This window comes from Lissotriton vulgaris, chromosome 5 (genome assembly GCF_964263255.1).
Source record: "Lissotriton vulgaris chromosome 5, aLisVul1.2, whole genome shotgun sequence".
Lineage (NCBI taxonomy): Eukaryota > Metazoa > Chordata > Amphibia > Caudata > Salamandridae > Lissotriton > Lissotriton vulgaris.
In genome coordinates, this window is record NC_141693.1 from 210166691 (window position 1) to 210193314 (window position 26624).

The 26624-nt window shown below is 48.3% G+C and overlaps 1 protein-coding gene across 2 annotated transcripts in view; it reads right to left on the reverse strand.

Moving 5' to 3' along the window:
* Nucleotides 1–26624, reverse strand: part of EXD3 (exonuclease 3'-5' domain containing 3) — a 2419489-nt gene that overhangs the window by 1299017 nt on the left and 1093848 nt on the right. For both annotated transcript variants that reach the window (XM_086921181.1, XM_086921182.1), the window contains one exon: nt 24777–24815. In XM_086921181.1, coding sequence (XP_086777307.1) covers nt 24777–24815 — 39 coding nt within the window. The remainder of the gene's footprint in view (nt 1–24776; nt 24816–26624) is intronic.

Here is a 26624-nt window from a genome sequence, read left to right on the forward strand (position 1 = left end):
ATGTGGCGGGGCTAACTACATTATGAAACAAGAAAAAGCTAATTATACGGCGCATTTTTGTGATAGTATTACTTTATTATTTTGACATTTTTACACTTTGTAACAGTGTCTGCGGATATATTTCACCTTATTAGTACCAATTTATAAACTAGACACAGCAATAAACTGAAAGATGACCAATCAGTCTTTTAGCGAAAAGTCGTCCAGTACAAGGAAACCTGAGTCGCCATATTTCTTTGTAACTTGTGATCCATTTGATCTAAAAAAAAACTTTTCTTATTAAAATCTGCAGATCACGCAACTGAAGATTGATGGATTATAAATGCATAATTATGAGCATAATCGGAGCGGCCATTTAATCGCATACTTCCATTGATTTAGTTCATATGAGTGTGCTTGGCTGCTGCTCAGAGAACAGCCTCGGTTTGAGGCTGTTTGCATATTTCAACCATTGGGGTATTTGGGCTGATCCCTTCAAGGCACGTTCCAGTTAGGCAGTGTTTGGAAATATCCTTGCATCTCTAGGCTGATTTCGATTCCGATCTATCAGGTTTTGAACCTGCACACCGGTTTCTCTCAATGTTTTGCTGTATAGTCTTGTTAGACTACTCATTAAAGAACTATTGTGGTGCATTATAGATTATTGCATAATATTTGTACCTGAGTTGAAAGGCTCGACTGTTCTCATATTTCACTTTCTGAGGGTTTTATGCTGATCTATATAAAACAGTGTAGGAGGCTGGCTTAGTATATGGTGCACACTTTTTTAAGTGAAGCACATTGCATTTATCCAGGCAACCCTTTTGGTGATTTCAGTGGTCTTTGATAACCTTTGAAAACTCTCAAAGTGGTAGCTGTGGAGAGCAGCCTTCAGGCATATCTTGACAGAGCGTTAATTAGTTTGTTTTTACCAGTTTAATCATATAAAGTAAGTTAGAATGGAAAAGAACCACACAGTGTATATATAAAAATGTCTATTACACAACACTCACTAACACATTGGTATATTTCCTACCCAGCGTTATCAACACAAATATACAACAATACCTCAATTTCAATAAGGTAAGTAGCACATAACACAGCATTCTCCAAGGGGAGACCAAACAATATATTAAGAAAGTGGAATGTGAACTGCAACCAATGTCCAGTTTCGCACCAAAGCGGGAGCCAAGGGCTCCCTGAACAGGTTCAAACTGGAGTATACAAGGTGGGCACCAAGTATGCGTTTCAAAGCAGACTGGTGGCACTGGCAAGTGACCCCCCACCCCCCTGGGAGGTGGTCAATCCTCTCTGTGACAGAAAACCTATCGTTCTACCTTCCCCTGCTCGAACTCAGTTCAGCAGCAGTGGTGCAGAATCGTGTCTGTGTTCGGCAGCAGCATTATCTTGCTGTTAGCCCCTAAAAGGCAGTTAACTGTAGTACAGGGAATACCCCAAGGGAGCCCCCTAGTACATGGGATCATACTTCCAACACTGGAATCAGTGATGGGTAAGATTCCAACATGTTTGATACCAAACATGACCGGTTCAGTACAGCCACTATATAGTTAGACATCTCGTAATGACTAATGTCTACTATATGTATTAAAATGGCTGACCACACTTACAAAGCCTGGAGAACCGACTCCTGGTTTTGTAGGTGTGTCCTGTTCATGCTCGGGCACTCACACACTTATAACCAAGCACCCAGCCTTCAGGTCTGAAAGGCCTGCCTTAAGGGTGACTTATAGTTTTATGTGCATTGACCTTGGATAAAAGGAAATGTATATCTGTTGTGATGGATGCTAGCACCAGTTCACACAGGCTTCAATGGCAGGCCCGTAGTCACTGTTTGAGTGGTCTCTCATGGGTGGCACAAAACGTGCTGCAGCCCATAGGAGAGCCCTGGTGTACTTATGCCCTGAGTACCTTAGTACCATACACAGGAAACTTACAAGGATACACCAGTATACAGCACTACTTACCATGGTCAATTTAGGGAGAAAGTACAGTGACTGGTATCTTGATTAGCAGGATATAGTCAGACTAGTCAAAAATACATGCCAACACCAGCAAAAAGTGTGGGTAACCATGAAAGCAGATCCTACTTTCCCACAAATGGTATCCCAGATTTGGAAAAAGGGAGTCGAGTTCAAGTGCCTTGTATCCCTTATTGAGGGATGGCCTCCTCTTTCACTTTTTTCTTTTTCTCAAGCACATCTTCAGAAGTCTTACAGCATTTTTAGGTCTTGCCTACGCAGCGCGCATGCGCTGGCCTTTTAGCAATCGCTTTGACTTTTCATCCAAAAAAGTGTGCGCGTTATCCTGCGCTCAACTCCCTGATAGTTTGGAACAGAGCAATCAGGTTCAACTTAGAAGCAATGTGTAAAGTATTTGGGCAACACTTCTAACAGTAAAACAGTGAAAACATCCACAAACAAAGATCCCACACCAAGTTAAAAAACAATAGGTCAAACTATTTAAATAAATCAAGACCAAAACGCAGAAAATCCAAAGTAGCCCACAGCCTGTTCCAAAATAAAAGGATGCAGTACGAGGGCAAGGGAGATGGAGCGCAGGTGTCTGGAGGGTTGGTGGAAGTTCAGGTGGTGGTTGATGTGTGCTGGTCCCTGGTTGAGGAGAGCCTTATAGGCATATATAAGAATTTTAAGTTGGCGTTTTTCTAGATGGAGAGCCGGTGGAGGGTGATGTGCATCCATTTGGGAAAGTCGAGAAGGAGTCTGGCACCTGAGATCTGCATGTTCTTTAGTTGGGTGGTGATTTCTGCATAGAGTGAGTAGCCATAGTCCAGCTGGCTGGTGACTGGTGCCTAAGTGATGGTTTTCCTATTGTTGATGGGGAGCCATCTGAAGATCTTTCGGAGCATGCAGAGGATGTGGAAGCATGTGGCAGAGACTGCGTTAATCTTGCATTTCATAGTGAGTTGCTGTCCAGAATGATGACAAGGTAGCGGGTGTGGTCTGTTGGTGTGGGTTTGAGTTCAGAGGGCTACCAGGTGGTGTTCAACGGAGAAGTGTTGTTCCCAAAGATCAGCACTTCCAACTTGTCAGTGTTGAGTTTCAGGCAGTTGGGCTTCATCCAGTCAGCAACACTCATCATGCAGTTGTGGAAGTTTGTCTTAGTGGTGGAGGGGTCTTCTGAGAGCGAGAGGATGAGCTGGCAGTCTGTGTACGATATGATGTTTAGGCCATGGGTTCTGACGATGTTGGCGACAGGCGTCATGTAAGCTTAAGATGAGTCTTTAAAGAGTGGGGTTGGATGGGCCTTTCAAAATGTGGCTTGGATGGGTTATTAAGAAGCAGATCTAACTGGTGCCTTGTAGAGGAGTGCTTTAGTGAGGTTTTGTAAAAGACGTCTGAACAGTGCTTTGTAGATATAGGACTAGGTGGGACTTTGCAGTGGGGGCCCGGATGTGACTTTGCACATGGGGCCAAGTATAGGTCAGTAGAGAGGGACTGGGTAACACTTTGCATAGAGAGGTTCAGTATTGTGCTTTGTAGAGGATGTCTGGATGGGCATTAGAGAGGGTTGACTTGTAGCTTTGCAGAGAGAGACAGGATAGTACTTTGCCAATGGGGACTCACCTCATCAGCGCACCCTTATGATTGGAGACTAGAGGTGGACTTTGTAGAGTGCTCTGCATGGGAATTCACAGAGGATATAAGGATAGGGCTTTGTAAAGCAGGGTCAGGTGGATCTTTGTACAAGATATCTGAAATAGGGCTTCAAAGAGGGGACATTGGCAGTCCTTTCCTCAGAGTACAGTCCCCAATGTACAGATGATTTACTAAACTAACTTACATTTAAAAATGAAACTGATGGTGGAGACAGTAATTCATAGACCCACATATGGGTTGTCACAGATTCCTAGAGCCATGCCATGTATGAGGACTTTTTTCTATATGAGTGGATAATTTTACATGCATCACAAGCCTTAATGTATGTTAATACAGTCCACGTTTGTGTACTGAACGCATCTGACTGCTTTATTAATTTATTAAAGGAGCATTAGGCCTGGATTTTAGGTGTTAGCATTGTTTTTCAGGTCTATATTTTGCAATATAATAGTTTGCTTGTGGTAAATTCTCTTATTTTATGTTGTACATGTTGTATTGCCCAGAGAAGTATCTTTAATCCTCTGCTGCAAGATTTTTTTATTTTTTTTAATTTTTATTTTTTTTAATTTTATAAAAGACCTTTATTAACAGCAAAGCCATTGTCGTCACTTAAGCACTTACAGACTCACATTGCATGGTAACCACATATCACAATAACATTGTAGCCAAAAGATGTACACAGCCATAGTAGCCGGCATCCCGGGGGCCCGGCGGCGAGATGAAATGGCACCAGCCCATACCCCCCTGGAGGTAGCGTGAGGTGCAGTACGACAGCTGGCTATCCCCTGATGAAAACATGTTAGCAAGGTCTTATGTTGAGGAAAAGGTCAAAGAAAACTACCTAAACTCCCATCCCAACTCCCCCCTCCCTCCTGTGAGTGTGCCTGTGGAATTTCTACATACTCCGAATCGTGGATAAAGCTTGGTGTGTCTGTTGTGTGCCCTATCCTATCCCCAACCCCAGTGTGTCAGTCCCCTCCAATAGCCATCCCACCACGCCCCCTATGAGACCCCGAACTTCAAGTCAACCCCATCTCACCCCACCGCCCCCACCTCTCCTCACCCCGAGGGAAGAAACCCGTGGTTGCCCAACTCCCTACTCCGATACTTGGTCCTGAAGGTCCACCACCTCTGAAGTTTCTGAACCGCCTTCCTCTCCCTTCTGTAAATATTCCTTGTAGAGGTCCCAAAAGTTTTTCGGTCTGCTCCTAGGTGGGAGCAATTCACTGCACAGCTCGGTTTGAGTACAGCAGTACTGTAAATCCCTCGCCCACCTCTTCTTAGTAGGGAGAGGCCCTCGCATCCAACAAGCCGCCACCACTCTCCTGGCTATCAGCAGCGCCATATCGGCCAGTCGACGTAAAGATGGGGGGAGTGGCTTAGAGTAACCTAGTAGTGCCAGTTCCGGAGCTCGAGGCAGTGTCTCCCCCAATATCTGATCAAGCTCAGTGAATACTTCCCCCCCAAAAAGCTTGTACCCCAGGGCAGAGCCATGCCATGTGCAAAAAGTCGGCAACCGGCGTTCGGCAACGCTCACACTCCGCCGAGGGCCGGAGGCCATATCGATGTAACCGTTCGGGAGTGTAATACACCCGCTGAAGGAACTTGAAATGCACCAACCTGTGCCTGCCATTGAGGGAGATTTTACGCGTAGATTTTTCAGCAGTATCGCCACATGTTGTCGTCGACGAGCGACTGCAGATCTTCCTGCCATGCTGCTCTAGCTTTAGAGTGTAGCAGGCGCTGATGCGCCACTCCCAACCTGTTGACATGCGAAATTAATTTAGCAGGTGTTTTAGTTTTAATGATATAGGTCAGTTCAGGGACCTCCTCAGGCTCCTCCATAGCCGAGCCCAGTACCTCCCGGAACGCCGAGCGCAGCCTGTGAAACTGGAATTTCTGGAGTAATGAGGGGCCCGATGTCGTGGGGGTGAGCTGAACCCAAGTTTTTAATGTGCCCTCGGTAAACAGATCCTCCATCTTCGCGATTCCGAGAGAGCGAAGGGCCTCAACGACTCCTTTCTCTCCCAAGGGGTCCAGCCAGAGCGCCCATTCTATCGGCATCAGTGGGGAATACAACATACCATGCGTGGTTGGTCGCCTTAAGGGAATCCATTCGTCCGACAGAGCGATCTACCGGGAGGCAGATCGTGGCAGGCAAGGGGAGCGGGTCTGCAAACAGTTTTTCTAGGATTAAATGCGGCGTGCGTGCGTCACCGTGGACCATTGAGTGCAGATGAGCAGCTTGCGCTACTCAGTAGTAGCGTTCCAAGTCCGGGGCACCCAGACCCCCCATCTCGCAGGGGAGAATTAGTGTCGCCCACTGTATCCTGGGTTGCTTGCCGCCCCAGGCCAGTCGGATTAGGACTTGTGTGAGCTGTCTAAAAAAGGCCTTCGACAGCACCACAGGAATATTTGTGAAAAGAAACCGGGGCAGCACGATCATTTTCATGATGGCGATCCTGCCTAGGAGGGATAGCGGGAGTTTACACCAAGTGTCTACATCATCGACCAATTTATTGAAGGCCACGCCGTAGTTATCCCGGACTAGGACCTCCGGGTCGGTGTGCAGTCGAATACCCAAGTACCTGACCGAGTCTGTGGACCACTTCAGGGGGTACTCCATGTCGAAGGGATGTGAGAGGGAAAGCGATAGATTTATCCCAATTCACCCGTAAACCTGAGAGTGAGCCGAAGCGGACCACCTCCCGGAGAACTGCGGACAAATTCGACTCCGGTTTTCGGACGTATAGCAAGGTGTCATCAGCGTACGTCGATATCCCTATTTTGTAGGTGGGAAAGCTTATCCCCTCCAGACTGTGGTACTCCCTTATAGCGCAAGCCAGGGGTTCCGCCACCAGCGCATAAAGTAGAGGCGAGAAGCGGCAGCCCTGCCTAGTTCCCCTGCCAATATGGATCGGTTCCGACACCCTGTCTCCCAATTTCAGTCTGGCTGACGGACGGTGGTACAGTGCACCAATCCTCTGCAGAAACGGTTCGCCCAGGCCCAGCTTCCGAAACACTCTAATCATAAATGGCCATTCGACAGAGTCGAATGCCTTTTCCATGTCCAGGAAAATCGCTAGTGCCCTGTTCTCCTGTCAGACATGTTGCATCGTTCCCAGCACCGTGCGTATGTTGTATGTTAGATTTCTGCATGGAACGAATCCAGACTGTTCGGGCGCAACCAGCTCTGGGACCAAGAGAGCCAGCCGATTGGCCAGTACTTTGGCGTATATCTTGGCGTCCACGTTTAGCAGACTAAGAGGCCTATATGAACTGCAGAGGTCCGGAGGTTTCCCCGGCATCTCACCGTCCTCACAGATCACGTCGAAGAGGGTGATCAGGTGTGGGAGCAGGATGTCTTTGTAGGCTTTATAGAAGCCCACCGTGAGCCCGTCGGAACCCGGTGCACTACCCGCTCTCATGCCGGCGAGGGCCTCCAAAATTTCGTCCTCCTGAAAGGGGGCCATCAAAAATTCCCTGTCTGAATTCCGCAGGAAAGGCATGGCGATATGGTCCAGATAATCGTCCATTTCGTCCTCAACGCCCTGTGTTTTGGACTGGTAAAGTTCGGCGTAATAACGTCTGAAAGTCACAAGAATTTGCTCCTCATCAGTGACCACGTCACCCTCTGGGGAGCTCAATTCGTCTATTACTAGAGGTCTCCGAGAGCCCCTAACCATACGAGCCAGAAGGGCGCCCGGGCTATCTCCCTACCCGTAGACCCGGGCCGTAGCGTATTTTCCCATGTAGAGAATCTCCCTGTCCGCCAGTGACTGATACTCCGACAGTAAAGGGGTGAGCACCAAGCTAATGTCTGGGCCAGGGTCCTGAAGTTGACGGCTCTCCAGGTCCGCCAGCTTAGCTTCTAACTCTGCTAACTCCCGTCTAATGGTGCGCAACATACTGGAGTGTTTTGACATAGCCATGCCTCTAATAAAAACATTGAATGTCTCCCAGACCGTGAAAAAGTTATCAACAGAGCCCAAATTTGTAGCAAAAAACTTATCAATGTCTTCCGCCAGTTCGCCCCGAAAGACATCATCCAACAGGGCGAAGGGGGGGAACCTCCAGGTAAAGGCCGGAATACCCTTCCTAGCAGTGGAAAGATGCAGCAGAATGGGGGAGTGGTCCGAGAGGGTGCGCGGGAGAACCTCGCAGGTGCCAATACTGCTCAGGACAGGAGGAGTCGCCAACCAATAATCTATTCTGGTGTGGATGTTATGGTATGCCGAATAGTGTGTGAAGCCACCTTTCGAGGGGTGTTTATCCCTCCAGACATCAACCAGGTCAAGTTTGATCAGTTCAGCTTTCATGTAGGCGGCGGAGGCCACCGGCCGACGAGCAGGGCCAGAGGAGCGGTCCCTCTCAGGGTCAAAGACAAAATTAAAATCACCCCCCCATAACATCCCAGGCTGTGCGTGAGACCTACAGTGTGTGGACAGGGCAGCATAGAAGTCAGGGTTGTCATAATTGGGGCTGTAAACGTTAACGATCAGTAGGTCAAGTCCCTTACCCACACATCTAGCTAGGACATATCGACCCTCCGCATCTGCCACTACCGGGATCAATTTCAGTTGTGAGGAAGGGCTGACCCAGGTTAGTACCCCCCGGGAATGTGTCGTGAAGCCAGCCGCCACTGTATGTCCCGCCAACCCACGAGACTGTAACATCCTACTGTTGATGGGCAAATGGGTTTCTTGCAGGAGGGCCAGATCAACATGATGTCGGTGTAGGTAACTAAGGACCTTCCTCAACTTGCGGAAATCGTTCAGGCCCCGCACGTTCCAGGTCATCATTTTCAGAGTGTGTGGGATATGTGTGGGATCATTCAGAGCGGCATTCGACAAAGCAAGGACATTTGAACCATCGTATCACCAGGGATGGCGATAGCGTCGCTCCCTAGGTCGAGAGCAACCACTAGCAGCACTGGATAATGATAAAAACGCAGCAGTACACATTTCCCCGCTTTGGTCAGCTGGCACTTCAATTCGGGTACATTTCCACATAGCATTCCACTCAAAGTCATTTCGAACTCCCCAAAACCATTGAAACAAGAACCCCCGTCAGTAGCCCCCCCCAACCCAACCACCCGCTCCCCCCCCCACCCACAGCCGACCACCCCCAACCAGGTCAGACAGGCCCCAAAAACAACCCCCATCAAGCCAAAAATAGCAAGGTTTAGTGCGTTTTGAAAATCGACTCCCCAGGGAGTCACACAGCCAAAGGCACCGGGGCAGAGCACGCCTGTAAGGAACAGCACCACCTACTGTTCTACCGCATATATCTAGTTCGACTCTCCGGCCTGCCCCCGCTATGTATTCAGTGTCCATAGTAAATCACACCTATGTGCTCCCCAATCCCACCAACCTCCCAACCGTTGAACGCTGGCATGGGCCTACCCCCACGCAGCGATGTCCTCCCCCCGCTTCAATAATCGCCATAGAATAAGTCCAGGCCAACTGTCTGCCCCAGGCGAGGGCCCACTCCTTTCGTACGCTGCACTGCCCAGCAGGACTGACAGTCATAGTGCAACCCAGACTTACCGCCCCCCAAGGGGGTGGTTCAGCTCCTCCATTCGCAGAATAGTGTCCTCTCCGCGTTGGGGAGAGTCACATGCTCCACCAGTACCCATCTAGTCCTGCTCATCCATGTGCGAGACTGAGCCAGTGTCGTCCTCATGGTTCTTCTGCGCCTCCTTGCGCTCCCGGGTCCATTCCTTCAGGGACTTCTGAAGGTCTCTAGGATCTGTGAAAAAGTGGGAATGCCCCCCTTTGTTGATGCGGAGTTTGGCGGGGTACAGCATCGCGTAGTCCAGGCCCAGCATGCGCAGTTGTTTTTTGTACGGCGCAAACTGTCTCCGTTCCTCCTGGACTTTAGCCGTGAAATCCGGGTAAAGGGAGATGTCCATGCCCTCATGTTGTAGCTTGCCTTTGTCTCTCGCCAGGCGCAAGGCAGTGTCCCTATCACGGTAATTGAGAAGCTTCGCGATGATGGGGCGAGGGGGCGCGCCCGTCTGTGGTTGTGGGCCCAACGTGCGGTGCGCCCGTTCCACGATAAACATGGGAGAAAAAGCCTCCTCCCCGAGCAAAATTTTCAGCAGTTTCTCTACATAGAGTTCCATTTTGCCAGTCTTGGTGGTTTCCGCCACTCCCGTGATGCGGATATTAGATCTGCGTGAACGCGCCTCCAAATCCTCTGTCTTATCTCGAATTACCTGGAGGAGTCTGCCGAATTGTTTCCTGTCCTTGTCCCATTCGGTTTGCGCCTCCTCCGCCTCCGTGAGACGCCGTTCCGCCATGTCCAGGCGCTCCGCGTGCTTGTTGACCTGTTCCGCCATGCGGTCCATACGGTACAACAGCGCGTCTATTTTAGAGCCAACAGACGCGATACTGTCCTGTATGCCCTTTTCCATGGCAGCTAGCATGTCCCGCAGCTCAGTGGTCGCCGGGCCAGTCGCAGTGGCCCCCTTCGGGGATGCCTCCGTAGCCGGTGCATCCGATCCTTTCGGCCGACGCCGATCGAAGGAGAGTTTTGCCTGCGTGGCGTCGTTCTTTCCCAGGGTCGTCTCAAGCACCTCACTCCCTCCAGTCGGTTGGGGTAGCGTTTGAGTCTCTCCTGGCGGCGATCCGATACCACCGGTCGCCGGGGCCTCTAGGCCGGAGTTGGCAGCGCAGAGTACCCAAGATGGCGCCCGTGAGGAGAGACCAGCAGCCGCTAACCACTCTAGCAAAGTCTGCACTCAGTCCTGGACGATATCGGTACAAAAGTCTCAGCTCCACAACCACACCTCACCGGGTCTGATGTGCACCTGCAATCACTCCGTTGCCGCGGGGACACCACCACGTTGCACAAAAACACAGCTTCAGCGCCGCCAAATACCCACTTCGTTTGAGGGCAAATGTTCAAGAAGGGGGGTGGCAGTCAGGGAGGGGAGGGCGCCGGTCAAGAAAATGCCTGGTCTCGGCCCGTCTGATTACCACTCCGTCTCTATCGGGCTCCGCGGCCGCACGTCGGGTGATGTCGCTCGGCCAGCCCTCTAGGATAGTCCGCGGCGTCAGGCCCAGTCCGCCGCCGCCAGGCCGCCAAAGATCTTCGCTTCAATCCACTCGGAGGAACTCGCCCGCCAGGGTCAGGAAGCCTCTCACTGATGCCTTGGGGTCTCAGTGGGTGTAGAAGAGCCAAATGTGGAAGGTTGGACACTTCGAAGGATAAATTAGCAGGATTTTTCCGGGGCTAAGGCGAGGAGCCGAAGGCTCACGCGTCCGCCATCGACGCTGGCTAGCTCCGCCCCCTCTGCTGCAAGATTTGTAGTGGCTAAAAGTCTGCCTGCAGGTTTGATCTTGTGTGAGATTCATACTACAGAATTTAACGATGCAATTTATTTTTAAAACAGTGGCTTCTGTGTACGAATAAATTTGAAGCAATACTTTCAGTACTATATGGCAAATGAGGGTTCCAAGCACTGCGTGCCCCCACTTGCTTCACACAGTCATTAAGGTATCAAGCATTGGAAAAGCCAATAGGTTTCGCCTGTACAAGAGAAATTGGCTTTTCCAATGTCTTTTGGCCATGTTGTACAGCAGCATGGCATAGAGTGAAGAGGAGGGGAATGGCATACAGTGGTATGGAGGTGAGTGGAGTGAATTGGGGTGTACCGTGAAGTGGAGTAGAGTGGACTGGCGTAGAGTGCATAGAGTAGAGTGAAATGGTGTAGAGAGCAAAGCGTAGCGCGAACTAGTTTAGAGTGCATAGAGTACAGTGGAGTGGCGCAGAGCGCAGTGGCCTAGAGTGGATTGGCATGGAGTAGAGATGAGTAGAGTGGTGTACAGTGGGGTAGACTAGAGTGGGGTAGAGTGGAGTGGCATACAGTGGCATAGAGTGGAGTAGCGTAGAGTGGCGTGGAATGGCTTAGAGTGGAGTTGTGCAGAGTGAAGCAGAGAGGCTTAGCGTGGAGCGAAGTAGAGTGGCTTAGCATGGAGCGAAATAGAGTGGCTTAGCATGGAGCGAAGTAGAGTGGCTTAGCATGGAGCAAAGTAGAGTGGCTTAGAGTGGAGTGAACCAGAGTGGCGAGGAGCAGAGTAGAGTGGCATCGAGTGGGGTGGCATTGTGTGGAGTGGCAGAGAGTGACAGAGTAGAGTGGCACAGTGTGGAGTAGAGTGCGGTTGCGCAAAGTGCAGGGGCGCAGAGTGCTGAATAGTGCACTGGAGTAGAGTGCAGTAATGTGGTGCAGAGTATAGTAGCATAGAGTGCAGTGGCATAGAGTACAGTGCAGTGACATAGGATAGAGTGGTGTACAGTGCAGTGGCGTAGAGTGGCACTGAGCAGCGCTTTGGTGTAGAGTACGGTACAAAAGGGGGTGGTGATGGACGGAGCATCTGAATCAATCAAACACTCACACCCAGTCAAAAGATCTGGGTTTAATCCATCACCGTTCTTTAGCCCACTCTGCCACCCCAGTTCAGACATGGCTATATGCAAATCAGTCTGACCCTGTGCCTCATGGGAACAGTCCAGCCCGAACTGGCAGAGTGGGCTAAAGAACGGTGATGGATTAAACCCAGATCTTCTGACTGGGTGTGAGTGTTTGATTGGTTCAGATGCTCCGTCCATTACCACCCCCTTTTGTACCGTTGGTGTAGAGTACAGCAGAGTGGAGTAGAGTACAGAGGTGCGGTGTAGAGTGGTTCAAAGTAGAGTGACAAAGCATGCAGTGGCACAGAGTAGACTGCAGTGGCACAGAGTACAGTAGAGTGGCGCTGTATAGAGTACAATAGAGTACAGTGGAATAGAGTAGAGTAGCACAGAGTAGAGTAGAGTAGAGTGGTATAGAGTGGCATAGAGTGGTGCAGACTAGAGTGCAGTGGCGTAGAGTGGTGCAGAGGTGTAGAATACAGTGGCATGGTGCAGAGTAGAGAGTTGTAAAGTGCAGTGGGACAGAGCAGAGTGGTGCAGAAAACAGTAGAGTGGCATAAAGTGCAGTGGCGTACAGTGGTGCAGAGCAGAGTGGTGTAGAGTGCAGTGTTGGAAAGTAAAGTGGTGTGACGTAGAGTGCAGTGGCATAGAGTGCAGGGTAGGGGGTGGGAGGAAAAAGAAGCAACATGGAAGGAAGGCTGGTGGTAGAGAATAGAACCTACATGGACGGGGATATGGGAGATGGGCTGAAAACCCAAGCACTCATATGGAGTGCTTGAACACACAGAAAAAAAGTAGCTCCAAAAACGGGGACAGTGGATGTTCACAAGTAATTAGTCCATTGCTCTAGGGGAGGGCCAAACACAAGAAGAGGACATGACGCTTGCATGCGATGATGAAAGGGGACAAAGGAAATGAGAGCGATGCTAAAGCTAACAAACGGTAAGCTAGGCAGGCTGCAAGTCCATTGTATGTAAGCAATGTGTCTCGTTGAAAAAGTACATGTGCTGTGTAGGTGAAACCTAAAAAGGAATAAAAGACCCTAGCAACTGGGACGAGGAAAAATGATCAACATGTTGATGGAGACAGATGCTGTCAAACTGATACCCGATTTGAGACCTATCAGCATGCAGGTACGCAGGATGTCTTACATGACTCCGCAAATAGTATGAACTAATACATTATGTTAAAAGGCAGATTAGATTAAAGCAGTTAGGGATTTTAGATTAAAAGGTTATGTCTCATGAACAATGTTTCCAGTATATCTAGTTTTCACTTATTTTTAATCGTAGAGCTGTTAATTATTATGATAATTCTTACTCATGTGATTTAATTATAATTCATGATAAAATACAAACATTTGTGAACTCACTTTAGGGGTTCAAGGTGAAGTTTTGCTACATCAGCTGCAGATTTAAGAGATTTGGCAGATTTGTCACAGATTCCAAACAATCCTGTTCCACAAGAACGTACTTCAATTGTAGGAGTGAGAAACACCTTCCAATGTTCATAGTCACCAAAAAGGTCACAGTGTCTTTTTGAGGCTTTAGGAAATCTAACGGGTGTGATTCCCAAATTATTGGAATTATCACAACAGCCACCTACCAGAGATAGAGGTGAGCATATTTTCTGGATTTGTGTAGTGCCAAGATCACGCTACACATGGTCTTGGTTAGATTTGGAGATAGTATTAGTAAACCTGATATTGATGGATTTGCATGGGCATGGAAAAATACCCCATAACTAAAGCAACTACTGAGACCTTCTCGGAACATATTACTTTAAAGGCTGGAGCAGTGCCAGCTCTCCCTTATCCAATTTTATGATGTATTTGTAGATATTTCAATTACACCGAACTTTTTTTTGTATCGAATTATTTTTTATTAATAACATTTATAATGGATACATACACATGAAGATATAGGATTATCAGTTAAGATTTTAAATATATAATATATTATCACAGAAGACAGAAAAAATCTAAAGTTACAGAAGACATCTTATATGGTATAAAGAAAATGCCAAGAAAGAGAATAAGATATAATAAGTTAATAAATATACATATTCCAATATATAAATGTTATTCAAATAATTATAAATAGAAAGACATGGAAATGGAATAAAGTGAGGAAGATTAAAAAAATGTTTTTAAATAAAACATGAAAGATATGAGGGAGATTGATAGAGAACGTTTAACCTAAGCGTTAGAACAACAAAGTTTAAAGTACAACTAAATGATCAAGATCGCATAATATGTGCATGTTTCACTACAATGGAAACACTATATTAATAGTGTTGGTAGTATGAGAATACTTTAATGAAGTTTTGGGGTTAAATTGCACTTTACAACGTGTCATAGTAGGAAAGAAGGCCACTCCTCGTTTCAAACCAAATCACTAAGCAAAAAGGTTACACATTCAGGCTAGGGAGAAGAGGGGAAAGAACCAGAAAACACTAAACATGCTCCCTCCCTCGGGAGCATGTTTAGTGTTTACTGGCCACCCACGTGCCCATCACAGAATTCCTGAAAAAGATGCTGTTCAGATTAGCCTTTGAGTCAAGACAGATGCAAGGGATGCATGGGAGCTACATTAGCAAGAGGACTGGCCTCATATCCATTTCGCCTTTAACTATTCATCCTGACTCACGTGGAAGATCTTCCAGACAAACCATTCAAAAGTGACGATAAGGATGGTAGGTTGCAAAACACCGACCTATATAAATAAGGGTACTATTGGAAAGAGACCCTGAATAAGAAAGCTGCTTTGATCAGGTAATTCTGAGGTTCTTACGTTGTCCGTAAATTATGCCATTTACAGCTAGATTCATCAAAGTGAAATCGGCTCGCAAAGGGCCAGATTCGGAGGATCTGGCCTTTGCAAGCACAATTTTTGCATTTGGGATTCATCATCCCAAATGCAAAAATCGCTATTATAGAATTCGCAAATTTGCGAGGAATTGCATTTAAGGAATCTCTATTTGAGATTCTTTAAATGCAATTCATGATACATTTAAAAATTGCGAATTCGCAATTTTGGGCCGCTATTCACCGCGAAGTCAAACCTCGTGGTAAATAGCGGAAACTTAGAAAAATGCACTTAAGTGCATTTTTCTAATTTGTATGTTACACACACACATGTCCTTGGGACATGTGTGTGCGTAACAACATCATCCAATAACATTTCAGGGGTGCAACAGGGTGTCCTTTGGACACCCCTGCACCCTTGAAATCGCAAACTCAACATGCGAATCGCTAATAGCGATTCGCACAGTGATATGTCTTCCCATTCATTCCTATGGGCCTTTAGGAATGAATGGGGAGTTATACCTTATTTGCGATTAGCAATTAGCTAATCGCAAATAAGGAAGCTGTAGAAATCGCAATAAATATTGCGATTTCTACATGAATCCTGTTTTGCGAGTCTGTAATAGCGATTCCTTAATAATCGCTATTACAGACTCGCAATACATGATGAATCTAGCTGTAAGTCATTACAGCAAAGGTGATCACACAGAAAGCAAGTGAAAAGATGTGACAAAGCCAAAGATTGAGAGGAGTGTTCGCAAAAGAGTAAGTAAGTAAAGTTTATTGTTCAGTTAATTAAAACTTACAATTAAAAATAAGAACATTAAAATAAAACCACATAAAATCCATCCATCTTTTTTGATTTTTGCACCATGTGCAGATGCATCAAAATGTACAGTTCGTTAACAGGGAGTTCACTAATAAAAAGTGCTTAGAAAGTTAACCAGTTGCGGCCTTAGAAGGAGATCATGCCCAGGGTCACGGTTCCAACTTGGAATTATTAGAAGCAGAAGAATATGTCAAGTTAAAGTGCAGGTGCGTCAATATGTAAACATGACCAGTACAAATTAGCTAAATAAATATACACTTTAAGACTTGCTAAATTAAAGTGCTTAGTCCGTAAATAGATTGCAAAGTGCTGGACAACTATATCCCCTCATCAGTTATGACCACAAAGGAGGGCAAATCGGAATAAAACGTTCCCATAAACCAATTCCAAGTGAACCACTTCAGGCTAATCTGTTGCGATGTTATCTCGTGGCTAGTGTCTAGCTTGAAGAGTTAAAACAGACGGTGTGCTAGATAACCAGTTAAACTATAGGCTAAACAGCACAAAAAGTTAAAATGCTCAAGGAGGGATCAAAGTGCATATAGTTTGTGTCCTGTTACTGCAGATTTGTGCATAGTCAGTTTTCTCCTTGCCAGTGATATGAGTTTCAAGAATTTTCCACTGACTAGGAAGTCTTCTCCTAGAAGGCAGATTATGGCCTGTTGACACGTGCGAATTCCTCTCTTTCTTAAGTTAGATTTCAATAGACCTTTTGACAAAAGAAACCCGTGAATGTGGATGGATGTATTTTTTAATGTGGCAAGATGGTTAATTAATAATGTATACATAGTGAGGAAGAGAAGTAGATACAGTAAGGGTGAAGAGTGGAAATGAGCTAGCGCACAAGTTACTTACCTTCGGTAACTATATATCTTTAAGAAACAGTAGTTAATGTTAGATTCCTTACCTCAGAATATCCCCAGGCGTCAGACTGGATCCGGAAAGTTTTGCGTAGCAGAACCCCTGCGCGTCGGTAGGCGTCGTCTGCGGCTCCCCGTCCGTCGTCGGCGTCGTTGGCGCCGGGATGACGTCAGAGTACTTAGACGTCGCCCTCGCGCGCTGACGTCTGTTCTTATACACAGCTTGTCCGCGCCAGAAACGCAGAGCCATGATAAAAACCGACACTGGTGTCATGAAACTAGGGCCCTCAAAGGGATGTACCTTAACCCTAGATATCTGTTCGCAGAACGGGGAGGATGGGTGGGGCGGTAAGGAATCTAACACTAACTACTGTTTCTTACAGATATAAATTTACCGAAGGTAAGTAACTTGTACATCTGAAAGAAACAGGTTAGTGTAAGATTTCTTACCTTAGAATAGATACCCCAGCAATACAAACCCCGGTGGTGGGTCTGCGAACCAATGATCACACCAGAAAGTCATGGAAAACAGAACGGCCGAAAAGGCCATCTTTCGGGACTTGGCTGTTCAGGCAGTAGTGTCTAGCGAACGTGTGCAGCGAGGCCCACGTAGCTGCCTGACAGATGTCCTGCAAGGGGACACCCCGACCCAGGGCAGTGGTAGCCGCCGTGGCCCGAGTGGAATGGGCATGCAGCCCCACAGGAGGCTCCTTTTTTAGCCAGTGAATAACAAGCCTTTATGCACAAAACGACCCATCGAGAAATGGTTCGTTTGTGCACCGCCAGTCCCTTCTTAGCGCCCACGTAACCAACAAATAGCTGGTCGTCCACCCGGAACTGGCGTGTACGGTCCAGATATAATGAGAGTGCACGTTTTGGGTCCAGACGGTGGAGCCTCTCTTCCTCTTTCGAGGGATGCGGAGGCGAAAAGAAGGTGGGCAAGGTGATGGACTGCCCGATGTGGAAGGCTGTGACTACTTTGGGCAGAAACGAGGGACGCTTTCTCAAGACAACTTTGTCCGGATGGACAGAGAGGAAAGGAGGTTGAGAAGATAGAGCCTGGAGCTCACTCATTCTCCTGGCAGAGGTGATGGCAACCAGGATTACAGTCTTAAGAGTTAGAAGACGAAGAGGGCAATTGTGAAGTGGCTCGAAAAGAGCGCACATGAAATAAGTCAGAACAAGGTTCAAGTCCCACTGAGGCATCACAAAAGGAACAGGAGGAAACATGTGAGTGGTGCCCTTCAAGAATCTATTTACAACAGGGGACTTGAAAAGAGAAGGCTGATCAGGAAGCCTTAAGAAGGCTGAAATGGCAGAAAGGTAGCCTTTGTTAGTGCCCAGAGCAGAGCCCTGCTGGGCAAGAGAAAAAAGAAAGAGGAGAATCTCTGAAAGGGGGACAGAAAGGGGATCCACAGCCTTTGCTCTGCACTGTGCCACAAATTTTTTCCACCTGCAGGCGTATACCGATTTTGTGGAGGGACGCCTGGCTGCCAGAATGATATCACAGACTTCAGGAGGCAAGTCAAATGGCCTCAACTGTCGCCGCTCAATCTCCACCCATGGAGGTGGAGACTGGACAGGTTCGGGTGGAGGACCGTCCCCTGCTGCTGCGACAGAAGGTCCTCCTGAAGAGGCAGACGAATCGGGGGATCGACTGACATGCTGAGTAGCTCGGGATACCAGTATCTTCGTGCCCAATCCGGAGCCACAAGGATGATTTTGGCCCAGTCGTGCCTGATCTTCTTCAGCACTCTGGGCAGAAGTGGTATAGGCGGAAAGGCGTACAACAGACCGCAGTTCCACTCACGATGAAAGCGTCTCCGGGCGAGTGCCGCCTTGGAAATTCCAACGTGCAGAACTGATGACATTGCGCGTTCTCTTATGTGGTGAATAGATCTAACCAAGGCTCTCCGCACTGCTGAAAGAGACCTTGCGCCACGTCCGAGTTCAGACGCCATTCGTGATCCATCATGCACCGACAGCTGAGTTCGTCCGCCCTGGTGTTCAGGGAACCTGCCAGGTGTTGAACCACCAGGGACACGCCCTGGTGTTCCAGCCATTGCCAGAGGTGCAGAGCCTCCTGACAAAGGGTCCATGACCCCACCGCCCTGTCTGTTGCAGTACCACATGTCGGTGGTGTTGTCCGTGAACACCTGCACTACACATCCCCGGACAGAGGGAAGGAAGGCTCTCAGTGCAAGCCAGATCGCCCGCAGCTCCAGAAGGTTGATGTGGAGCCGGGACTCAGCCGGAGACCAGAGGCCTCTGATCTCGGCCTCTCCCATGTGGCCCCCCCCAACCCAGGAGGGACGTATCCATCACAACTACGTGCTCTGGTTAGGGTAGGGAGAGGGATATGCCGCTAACACAATCGCGGTCCGTGAGTCACCACTGCAACTGTCTCGCAGTGCCCTCCGAGATCAAGACATGGTCGGACAGGTTGCTCTGATGCTGGGCCCACTGAAACTTCAGGAACCACTGCAGAGCCCGCATCCGCCACCTGGCGTGATGCACCAAAAGGATGCAGGAGGCCATCAGCCCCAGAAGCCGCAGCGTCAACCTGACCGAGACTCGGGATAAAGTCTGAAAGATCGGACTCAGATCCTGAATATCCTGAACCCGCTGTTCGGGAGGATAAACCCGAAACTGCGGCTAATCCAGAATCGCTCTGATGAAGAGGAGCTTCTGATAGGGGCACAGATGTGACTTCGGCACATTGATGGAGAACCCGAGCAGGTGCAGGAGGTTGGCCGTAGTCTGGAGGTGGCTGACGACTGTCTGGGGCGAGCCCGCCTTCAACAACCAGTCGTCGAGATAGGGGAAGACTGACACCCCTAATCTGCACAGATGAGATGCGACTACGGCCATCAGTTTCGTGAACACTCGAGGGGCGCTGGTAAGGCCGAAGGGGAGCACGGTAAACTGAAAGTGCTTGTGGCCTACCGTGAACCGCAGGTAATGCCGGTGGGCCGGCAGGACGGGGATGTGAAAATATGCGTCCTGCAAGTCCAAAGCTACCATCCAGTCTCCGGGATCTAGGGCAGCTAAGACCTGAGCCAAAGTCAGCATCTTGAACTTCTCCTTCGGGAGGAAGCCATTGACGTTCCGCAGGTCCAAGATAGGGCGTAGGGTCCCTTTACCCTTCTTGGGAACAAGAAAGTAGTAGGAGTAACAACCACACCCTACTTCTGGCCCAGGAACGTGCTCAATGGCCCCCTTGGCCAAGAGGGCCGTAACTTCCTCTTGCAGAAGTTGCAAGTGATGCCCCGACACGAGGTGGTACTGCAGTGGCATTGCTGGAGGGGTCGCCTCGAAGGGGAGGGAGTAGCCCCTTCGGAAGATTTGCACCACCCACCTGTCCAATGTGATGGTGCACCAGTGGAGGAGGTGATGACGAACCCTGCACCCCACTGGCGTTAAATGGGCCTGAGAGCCTGGACTAGGAAGGCTTTGAGGCAGATGCTGCGGGGTTGGATGTGGACTGGCCTCGCAGCTATCCCCTGGCACCGCCCCGGCGGTTACCACGTCCGCCGCCACGCTGGATGTTAGTCTGCGGCCCGTGGCTGGCAGAACGTGAGGGGGCGCTCCTTCTTTGACCACGAAAGGAGCAAAAGGCAGAAGTTTGCTGGCGCTGGCCCGACAGGCCCATGGACTTGGCCGTAGCCCTTGAGTCCTTGAAACGCTCAAGCGCATTGTCTGCCTTGTCGCCAAAGAGGCAACGGCCATCAAACGGCATGTCCATGAGTATGTTCTGGACATCAGCCGAGAAGTTGGCAGACCTCAGCCAGGCGTGGCGGCGAACCGCCACCGTCATGGAAATCGCCCTGCCTAGCGACTCCGTGGTATCCAGCCCACATTGAATAGAGTACTGTGCTGCATCTCGCCCTTATGCAAGGGCTTGAGCAATTTTTGCCCGGGCCTCCTTTCGGGCAGTCTGGCAGCACGTCCGCAACCGTGTCCCACAGAGAATGGGTGTAACGGCCCAAAAGGCGAGCGGTGTTGACCGACCGCAACCCCAAACTAAGTGAGGAGAACAGCTTCTTACCGAACTGGTCATACCTTTTGGATTGCCGATCAGGAGGGGCAGTCGAGAATGCAGTCTGGGAGTTGGAGGCCTGGATAACCAGGCTCTCGGGGTGGGGTGGGTGGACAGGAAGCTAGGGTCGCCCGGGGCCAGGCGGTGGCGTTTGGCCATGTTCCGATCTACAGAGGGGGCCTGTAGCAGGATTGGACCAGGTGTCCAACATAACGTCAGTAAGGGCCTCATTAAACGGCAGTAGAGGCTCAGAAGAGCATGCCTGCGGTTTGAGGACCTCGGTGAGGAGGTTAGTCCTCACGGCCGTGACGGGGAGCTCAAGAGCCAAGGCCTTGGCCGCCCTTGTCAACACCACACTGTAAGCAGCCCCCTCCTCCATAGCCACGGTAGGAGGGGAGACAAATCCAGTGCCGGGTGAAGTGTCCAGACCACTGGTCTCCCCTAGCTCAACTGCCCAGTGCCAGAGGGTCCTCAGACCCCTCCCAATCCACCTCGTCCCCATCTCCTGATAGTCAGGTCCAAAGGATGGGGAAGGATCATAGAAGAATTGCTCTTCTCTCGGCGTCGAACGACGCCAGTCAGAAGCCGGATACGGACCAAGACGGGTCCGGGGACGACGTCGTCCGGGGACTGTGTACAGGGCAACACCCTGGGGGTCAGCGCCGGCAGAGGGGTCGTAAGGTCGACCAGCGGCGACCCGGATCCGGACCCGGATCCAGTGGGGCCCTGCAGCGTCGGGACCGGAGTCGTCGTTGGCGCCGGGGCCAAAGCACCCGACGGCGCCGGGGACGGAGCCACCAGCCCGCTAGGACACCCACACAGACCCACGGGGCCTAGAGGCACCTCTGTAGGGCCCGTCGGAGGGGAGCGATTCCTCATGGCCACGAGGAAGGCGCTGATCTCCTCCGACGTCACAATCAGCCCAGGGACTGGTGGGTATGGAGCTGGGCGAGGCGCCTGCGGCTCTGGCGGAGCCGCGTGGGCGGTGTCGCCCGAACCCCCGGCCGCATCGCACGAGCGTCAGGGGGAGTCGGAAGAGCAGTGTCGTCTCTTCGACTTCTTGTGCCTCTTACCTGAGGACTTGGAGCACGACAGGTGGTGTTGACTCGCCAAACTGTGATGACTGTGGCCCCGCGACCTGTCCCTCAACCTCCTCCTGGTCCGGGAACGGCGCGGGCCGACTGCCAGAGCTCGAGGCGCTTAAGGGACCGCTCCCACCTAGCCTTCGACGTCAAGGCCCGGCAGTTGGGGCACGACTTGTCATCGTGGTCGGCCCCAAGGCAATAGAGGCACCTCATGGGTCGGTAACAGACATCAGGCGGTTACAGTAGGCACAGGGTTTGAACCCGAGCCTCCCTATCGGTACCGAGTGTCGTATCGACTCGAAAAAGGTTCTAAAAGAGATCGAAAAAGTTAGTAAAAAATTGACTAAGAAGTACTGCTTTTTCCGGATCTGCACTTGCTGGCGCGTAAAAAAAAAAGAATTGAAGTCAGCGCGTGAGGGTGGCGTGCAAGTACTCTGACGACATCATCCCGGCGCTGACAACGGACGCGAAGCCGCAGACTACGCCTACCGACGCGCAGGGGTACTGCTACGCAAAACTTTCCGATCCAGTCTGACGCCAGGGGGTATTCTAAGGTAAGGAATCTAACACTAACCTGTTTCTTTCAGATAAACATAGCGGACAGAGGAAATTAATATAATTTCAGTTATGAGGAATCTGATCGGAGATATGGTGTACAGGCATATCTCTGTGTCTCCAATGCTCAAAGCCATAAAAAAAGGTACGGAAGAATCAGGAACAGAATCACTGAATGATGAAAAGAAAACATTTGACTGTAATTGTAATGGAAAAGCGAAGAGGAGAGATGTTGGAAGTGGAAAGAGATCCTTTTCCAGGTACCAGTAAATAAACAAGTAGGAGTGAAGTAGTTTACGGAGGAAATGGAAGAAACAGCGCCAAGATTTTCAGCATTTGAGTCGGAAATTTACACGCAAGAAAGCCTCCGTTTCAATTAAAACAGTCTTCCAGGGATTTTGCACAAATCTGTGCCATAGCACTCCATGGCCGGTGCTTTACCACGCCTAATGAAGTGCTGGCCTTGGAATTATCTCAAAAATCAGGAGACTAGTCAACTTTCAACATAGAAAATTGGGTTTCCCAATGGGCACTCCAAAAAAATCTTTTTAGTCTAGGTAAACTCTGTTCAATGATTCTGATGCAGCAGGAAAAGTGTCTCCTGCTCACGAACACAGTAGTGCTTAACTATAATAGATGCTGTATATCTGACCGGTATACATTCTTGCTGCGCACACGCCTTTGGGATACCCCCATCCAAACATATTCCACATATAAGAAACAAAAGAAGTGCAATCCATTAAAGAGACTTTTGCTCTCTTGTATATGAACGTGCAATGAAAGAACTATTTAGTGGACTGAACCAATTGTTTTGTATTTTTTGAATCATCATCGAAAGTTATACATTTATGTTTACACAGACAGCATTAAACTTACACTTTGGAAGAACTTCTTTTGTTTTTTATGTGTGGATTCTTTTTGGATAGGTTTATCCCCAAGGCGAGTGAGCAGCAAGTCTGTATACCGGTCAGATATACAGCATCTGCAGTAACTTTCAACAGCATCATACCTAAAAAATCCTTATCTGAAATACCTATAAATCTGTGAAGCTTTCGCAACACTTATAAAACCGTAAATCATGCCAGCAGAGTATTATTGTATTTTACTCCTTTTTTCCAACAGAGAACCGAGAGTGGTGGGACAGTGTGTAATATCAAAGCTGCAAATATGTACAGAAGTATGAGAATTAAATAATGGAGAGCCTTTCGCGCACAGTGTATGAACCTGGATGCATAGACTTCAGCCTATATAGGGCTTGAAAACGAACAGCAGGTTAAATTGGCATAAGCCAAAGACTACTGAGCTACAGCGCTGTACAAAAGTTTACCTGGAGCTGCAGTTTATAGCTAAAGCTTTTAAATCAGCACATTAGTTGAAGCGTGCCGTCTTAGCGGTTGTAAGCTAGTACTAATCTAAATAAAACCTTTACAGTGAGATGTGTAGCTTTAGGGTGATGTATTTAGGTGCAATTAGTTGTAGTAGTTCCTTCAACTACAGTATTTCAAGCATGAAAAGACATTTCTAAAAAGAGGATTCAGACTTAAAGTTGATAATGTTTTGATAATATTAAATATGTTTTCACTACTTATCAACATTTTAACATCTACCAGGCTTCTCTTTCAAATATTCTTTCCACTAAACATTTCTTTAAGACAAACAGTTTAAATTAAATAATACATTTTGACTAAGCATTAACTAGTCCTTTTGACCCAAGAATCAGAAACTGATGATACGACATGCTGCTCAACTTCCTTGAAGAGCAAGAATTGGCATTGCCTCTCTGTTTTCGGATTTCAATACCTCATCTAAATAGGCCTTCCAAGAGCACCACAATACAACAGTCATAGCCAAATCAATGGGTGCTATTCACACTTTACAGCCAAGACCACCTCCTCTCTTTCAACCTTCAAGGTCTTCTAGTCTTTAAAGGCTACAGACTCTTTTTACATCAGGACGCCAGCTTGAGCCTCTGCTTCATTAAAACGCATGAAGATGAAGAGGAGATGCTTCATAGGGAAGGACAAGGCAGATCCTCTTGACTCAGCCAAGTATTAGGAGTCCCAGTGACTTTCCCGTGGATCAGCAATCTCCTCACACTTCATTCCACTAACACCAACGGACCCAAGACACCACAGACTCGGTGGTCTGCCACCACCATCTAGGTTGTCTCTGCCCCAGTCAGCATCCCAAGAACTTCCACAGGATACTGCAAAACTATGCATGTATCACATATGTTTCATAATGGTGCAACCTAATTCACCTACACATCTCGAGGAGGTACCCACATTTGTCAGCCCATAACTGTTAGTCGACCAGTCCACTACATCCCATAAATTAGTTTGCGTCTTAAATCTGCCATCTGAAAGACCCTTAAGACAGGAATCTGAAGAGTTTGTCAATAACTCAGACTATTTCACTCACCAGTCTCAGATGCCAGTTTGTGGTGTATGTTTTCGTTTACAAACTAGCATAATAAAAGTGGGTGGACTAATAATGCTGCCTAGTTTACCTATCCCACATATTGTTTCTTTAACATGTTCAGAACTTTGGAAATGTCTCAGGCTCACCTGAACATGATCTGACCAGTTCTCCTGCGTCATGCTTTTCTGAAAGAAAAAACATTAATAAAGAATTTAAAAAAAAACACCACGACTGTTTCAGTTAAACATAATTTAAGTGTCAGACCGTTTTGCAATTTCGCCAGCATGAATAAGGGTTATAAGAAGGTTTCCTGCAAGATGTCCACCATTGATTTCATATTCATCATCGTCATACTCGACCTCAAAGCGCTCAAAGCAATTTATGGAGAGAAACTGGGCACAACATTATACTTGAATTAATATTACTGTGAAAGAGCAAGGAACAATGGTCCAATATGCAGTTTGGAGTTTTTAAAGACTGAGGTCCAGGCGCAAGTATGTGCCAACTGCTACATGGACGGTGATGGTAACTTTAAGGTTAACTTGTGAGCTTTAAAGAGTCAGTACTTATTTGGTGGTTGTTAAGCATCAGTATACAGCCTGTGCTCAGGTAGCTGCAGCCTCTTCAGCAACAAAGTCAGATTGTCTGAGAGCGAGGAGCTATATGACACAGGCAAGTCCGCAGACCTCTGGTAGCCACACTGCCGAGATGCTGAGGCTTCATGGCCCAAGTGAATGTGCATTGAAGAGAGGACAATTTCACAGTGGCACAACTGAGGTGAACCTGTTTCCCTAGTCAGCCACTACTTTAGAGATGAGTGAGGGGCTAGAGTTCCTTGATGGGCCACAAATAAGTTCTAGAGACTTTATATAATATGGTGGAAAGAAATTGTGGTGAGCTTCTGTGTCCATTAGAATCTCTGTCATCGACAGATACATTTCTCTTACTGCACATGCTAGACTGACTGGCTCCTGCGTCCATCTGGGATCACTCATTCTGACAAGTAAAACTTTCTTTTGTCCCATTACACATCATTAGCACCAATCCTAAACTCAAGATTTGTCTCGGGAATCCACAATAAACAAAATGGATCGTGTAGATCTCAGTTTACTGCTTTTTGGGCTAAGACTGTCCCAAAATCACTTGAAGGGCCCATCCAATGTAGAGAACAGCCAATATAAAATGCTTGCTTAATGATGTCAACTGGGGTTTCGAGTTCTACCGAGATATTGTTCACTCTGTGGCCCTTTTAAATATTTGCAATATCGGGTAGCTTACCCAGACAATCTTTGTTTTAAAAAGGAAGAGGTGATCCAGCAGCTACTAAAACTATAGCGAGGAATGCACAGACAGCATTGGTCAGGCAGCTCGCAACCTGTGACCTCTTCGATGGCATTTGTGGTCAGCTATGGAGTAACACTGTGGGTAGTAGCAAACCAGAAGGCAGAAGCGGTGATTGGGGTTATCGGTATGTGGGACAGCATTCACCAAGCAACAAACATCTGTTTCTCGTGTGTGAATTTCGTCACACATTAAAAAGCTAGACTCCTTCCCACAGCCCAAATACTTGATCCATGATAATCCATCATTTCTGATAGCAGCCCAACTGAGACCTGCAAGCAGAGCACTGCTTATTCACGAGCTGGGCCTCCTTCTAAAGAAGCAAAGAGGTGCAGAATCTCCCTGTGGGATGAACCTTGGTGGCAAGGAGACCAACATGAAATTATCAGGTGTAGGCTTATTTATTAATACATACAACGGACAGGTTATCTTTTAGAAATGAACCCTGGATCCAATGTGCCAGACTGGATTCTAGTTCTGAGGGCCGACAACTTTAGTTCCTCTCATTGAAGTCCGGTTTTAGATAACTCCTCTTCCAAGAGTCCATACAATTCCCTTCATTTCTTATCGTGTTAAGGGAGCACTGGTGCATGTGGTGTTTTCTTACCTTCCTGTATGGGGGGGGTGGGGTGGGGGGGGGGGGGAGACTCAGA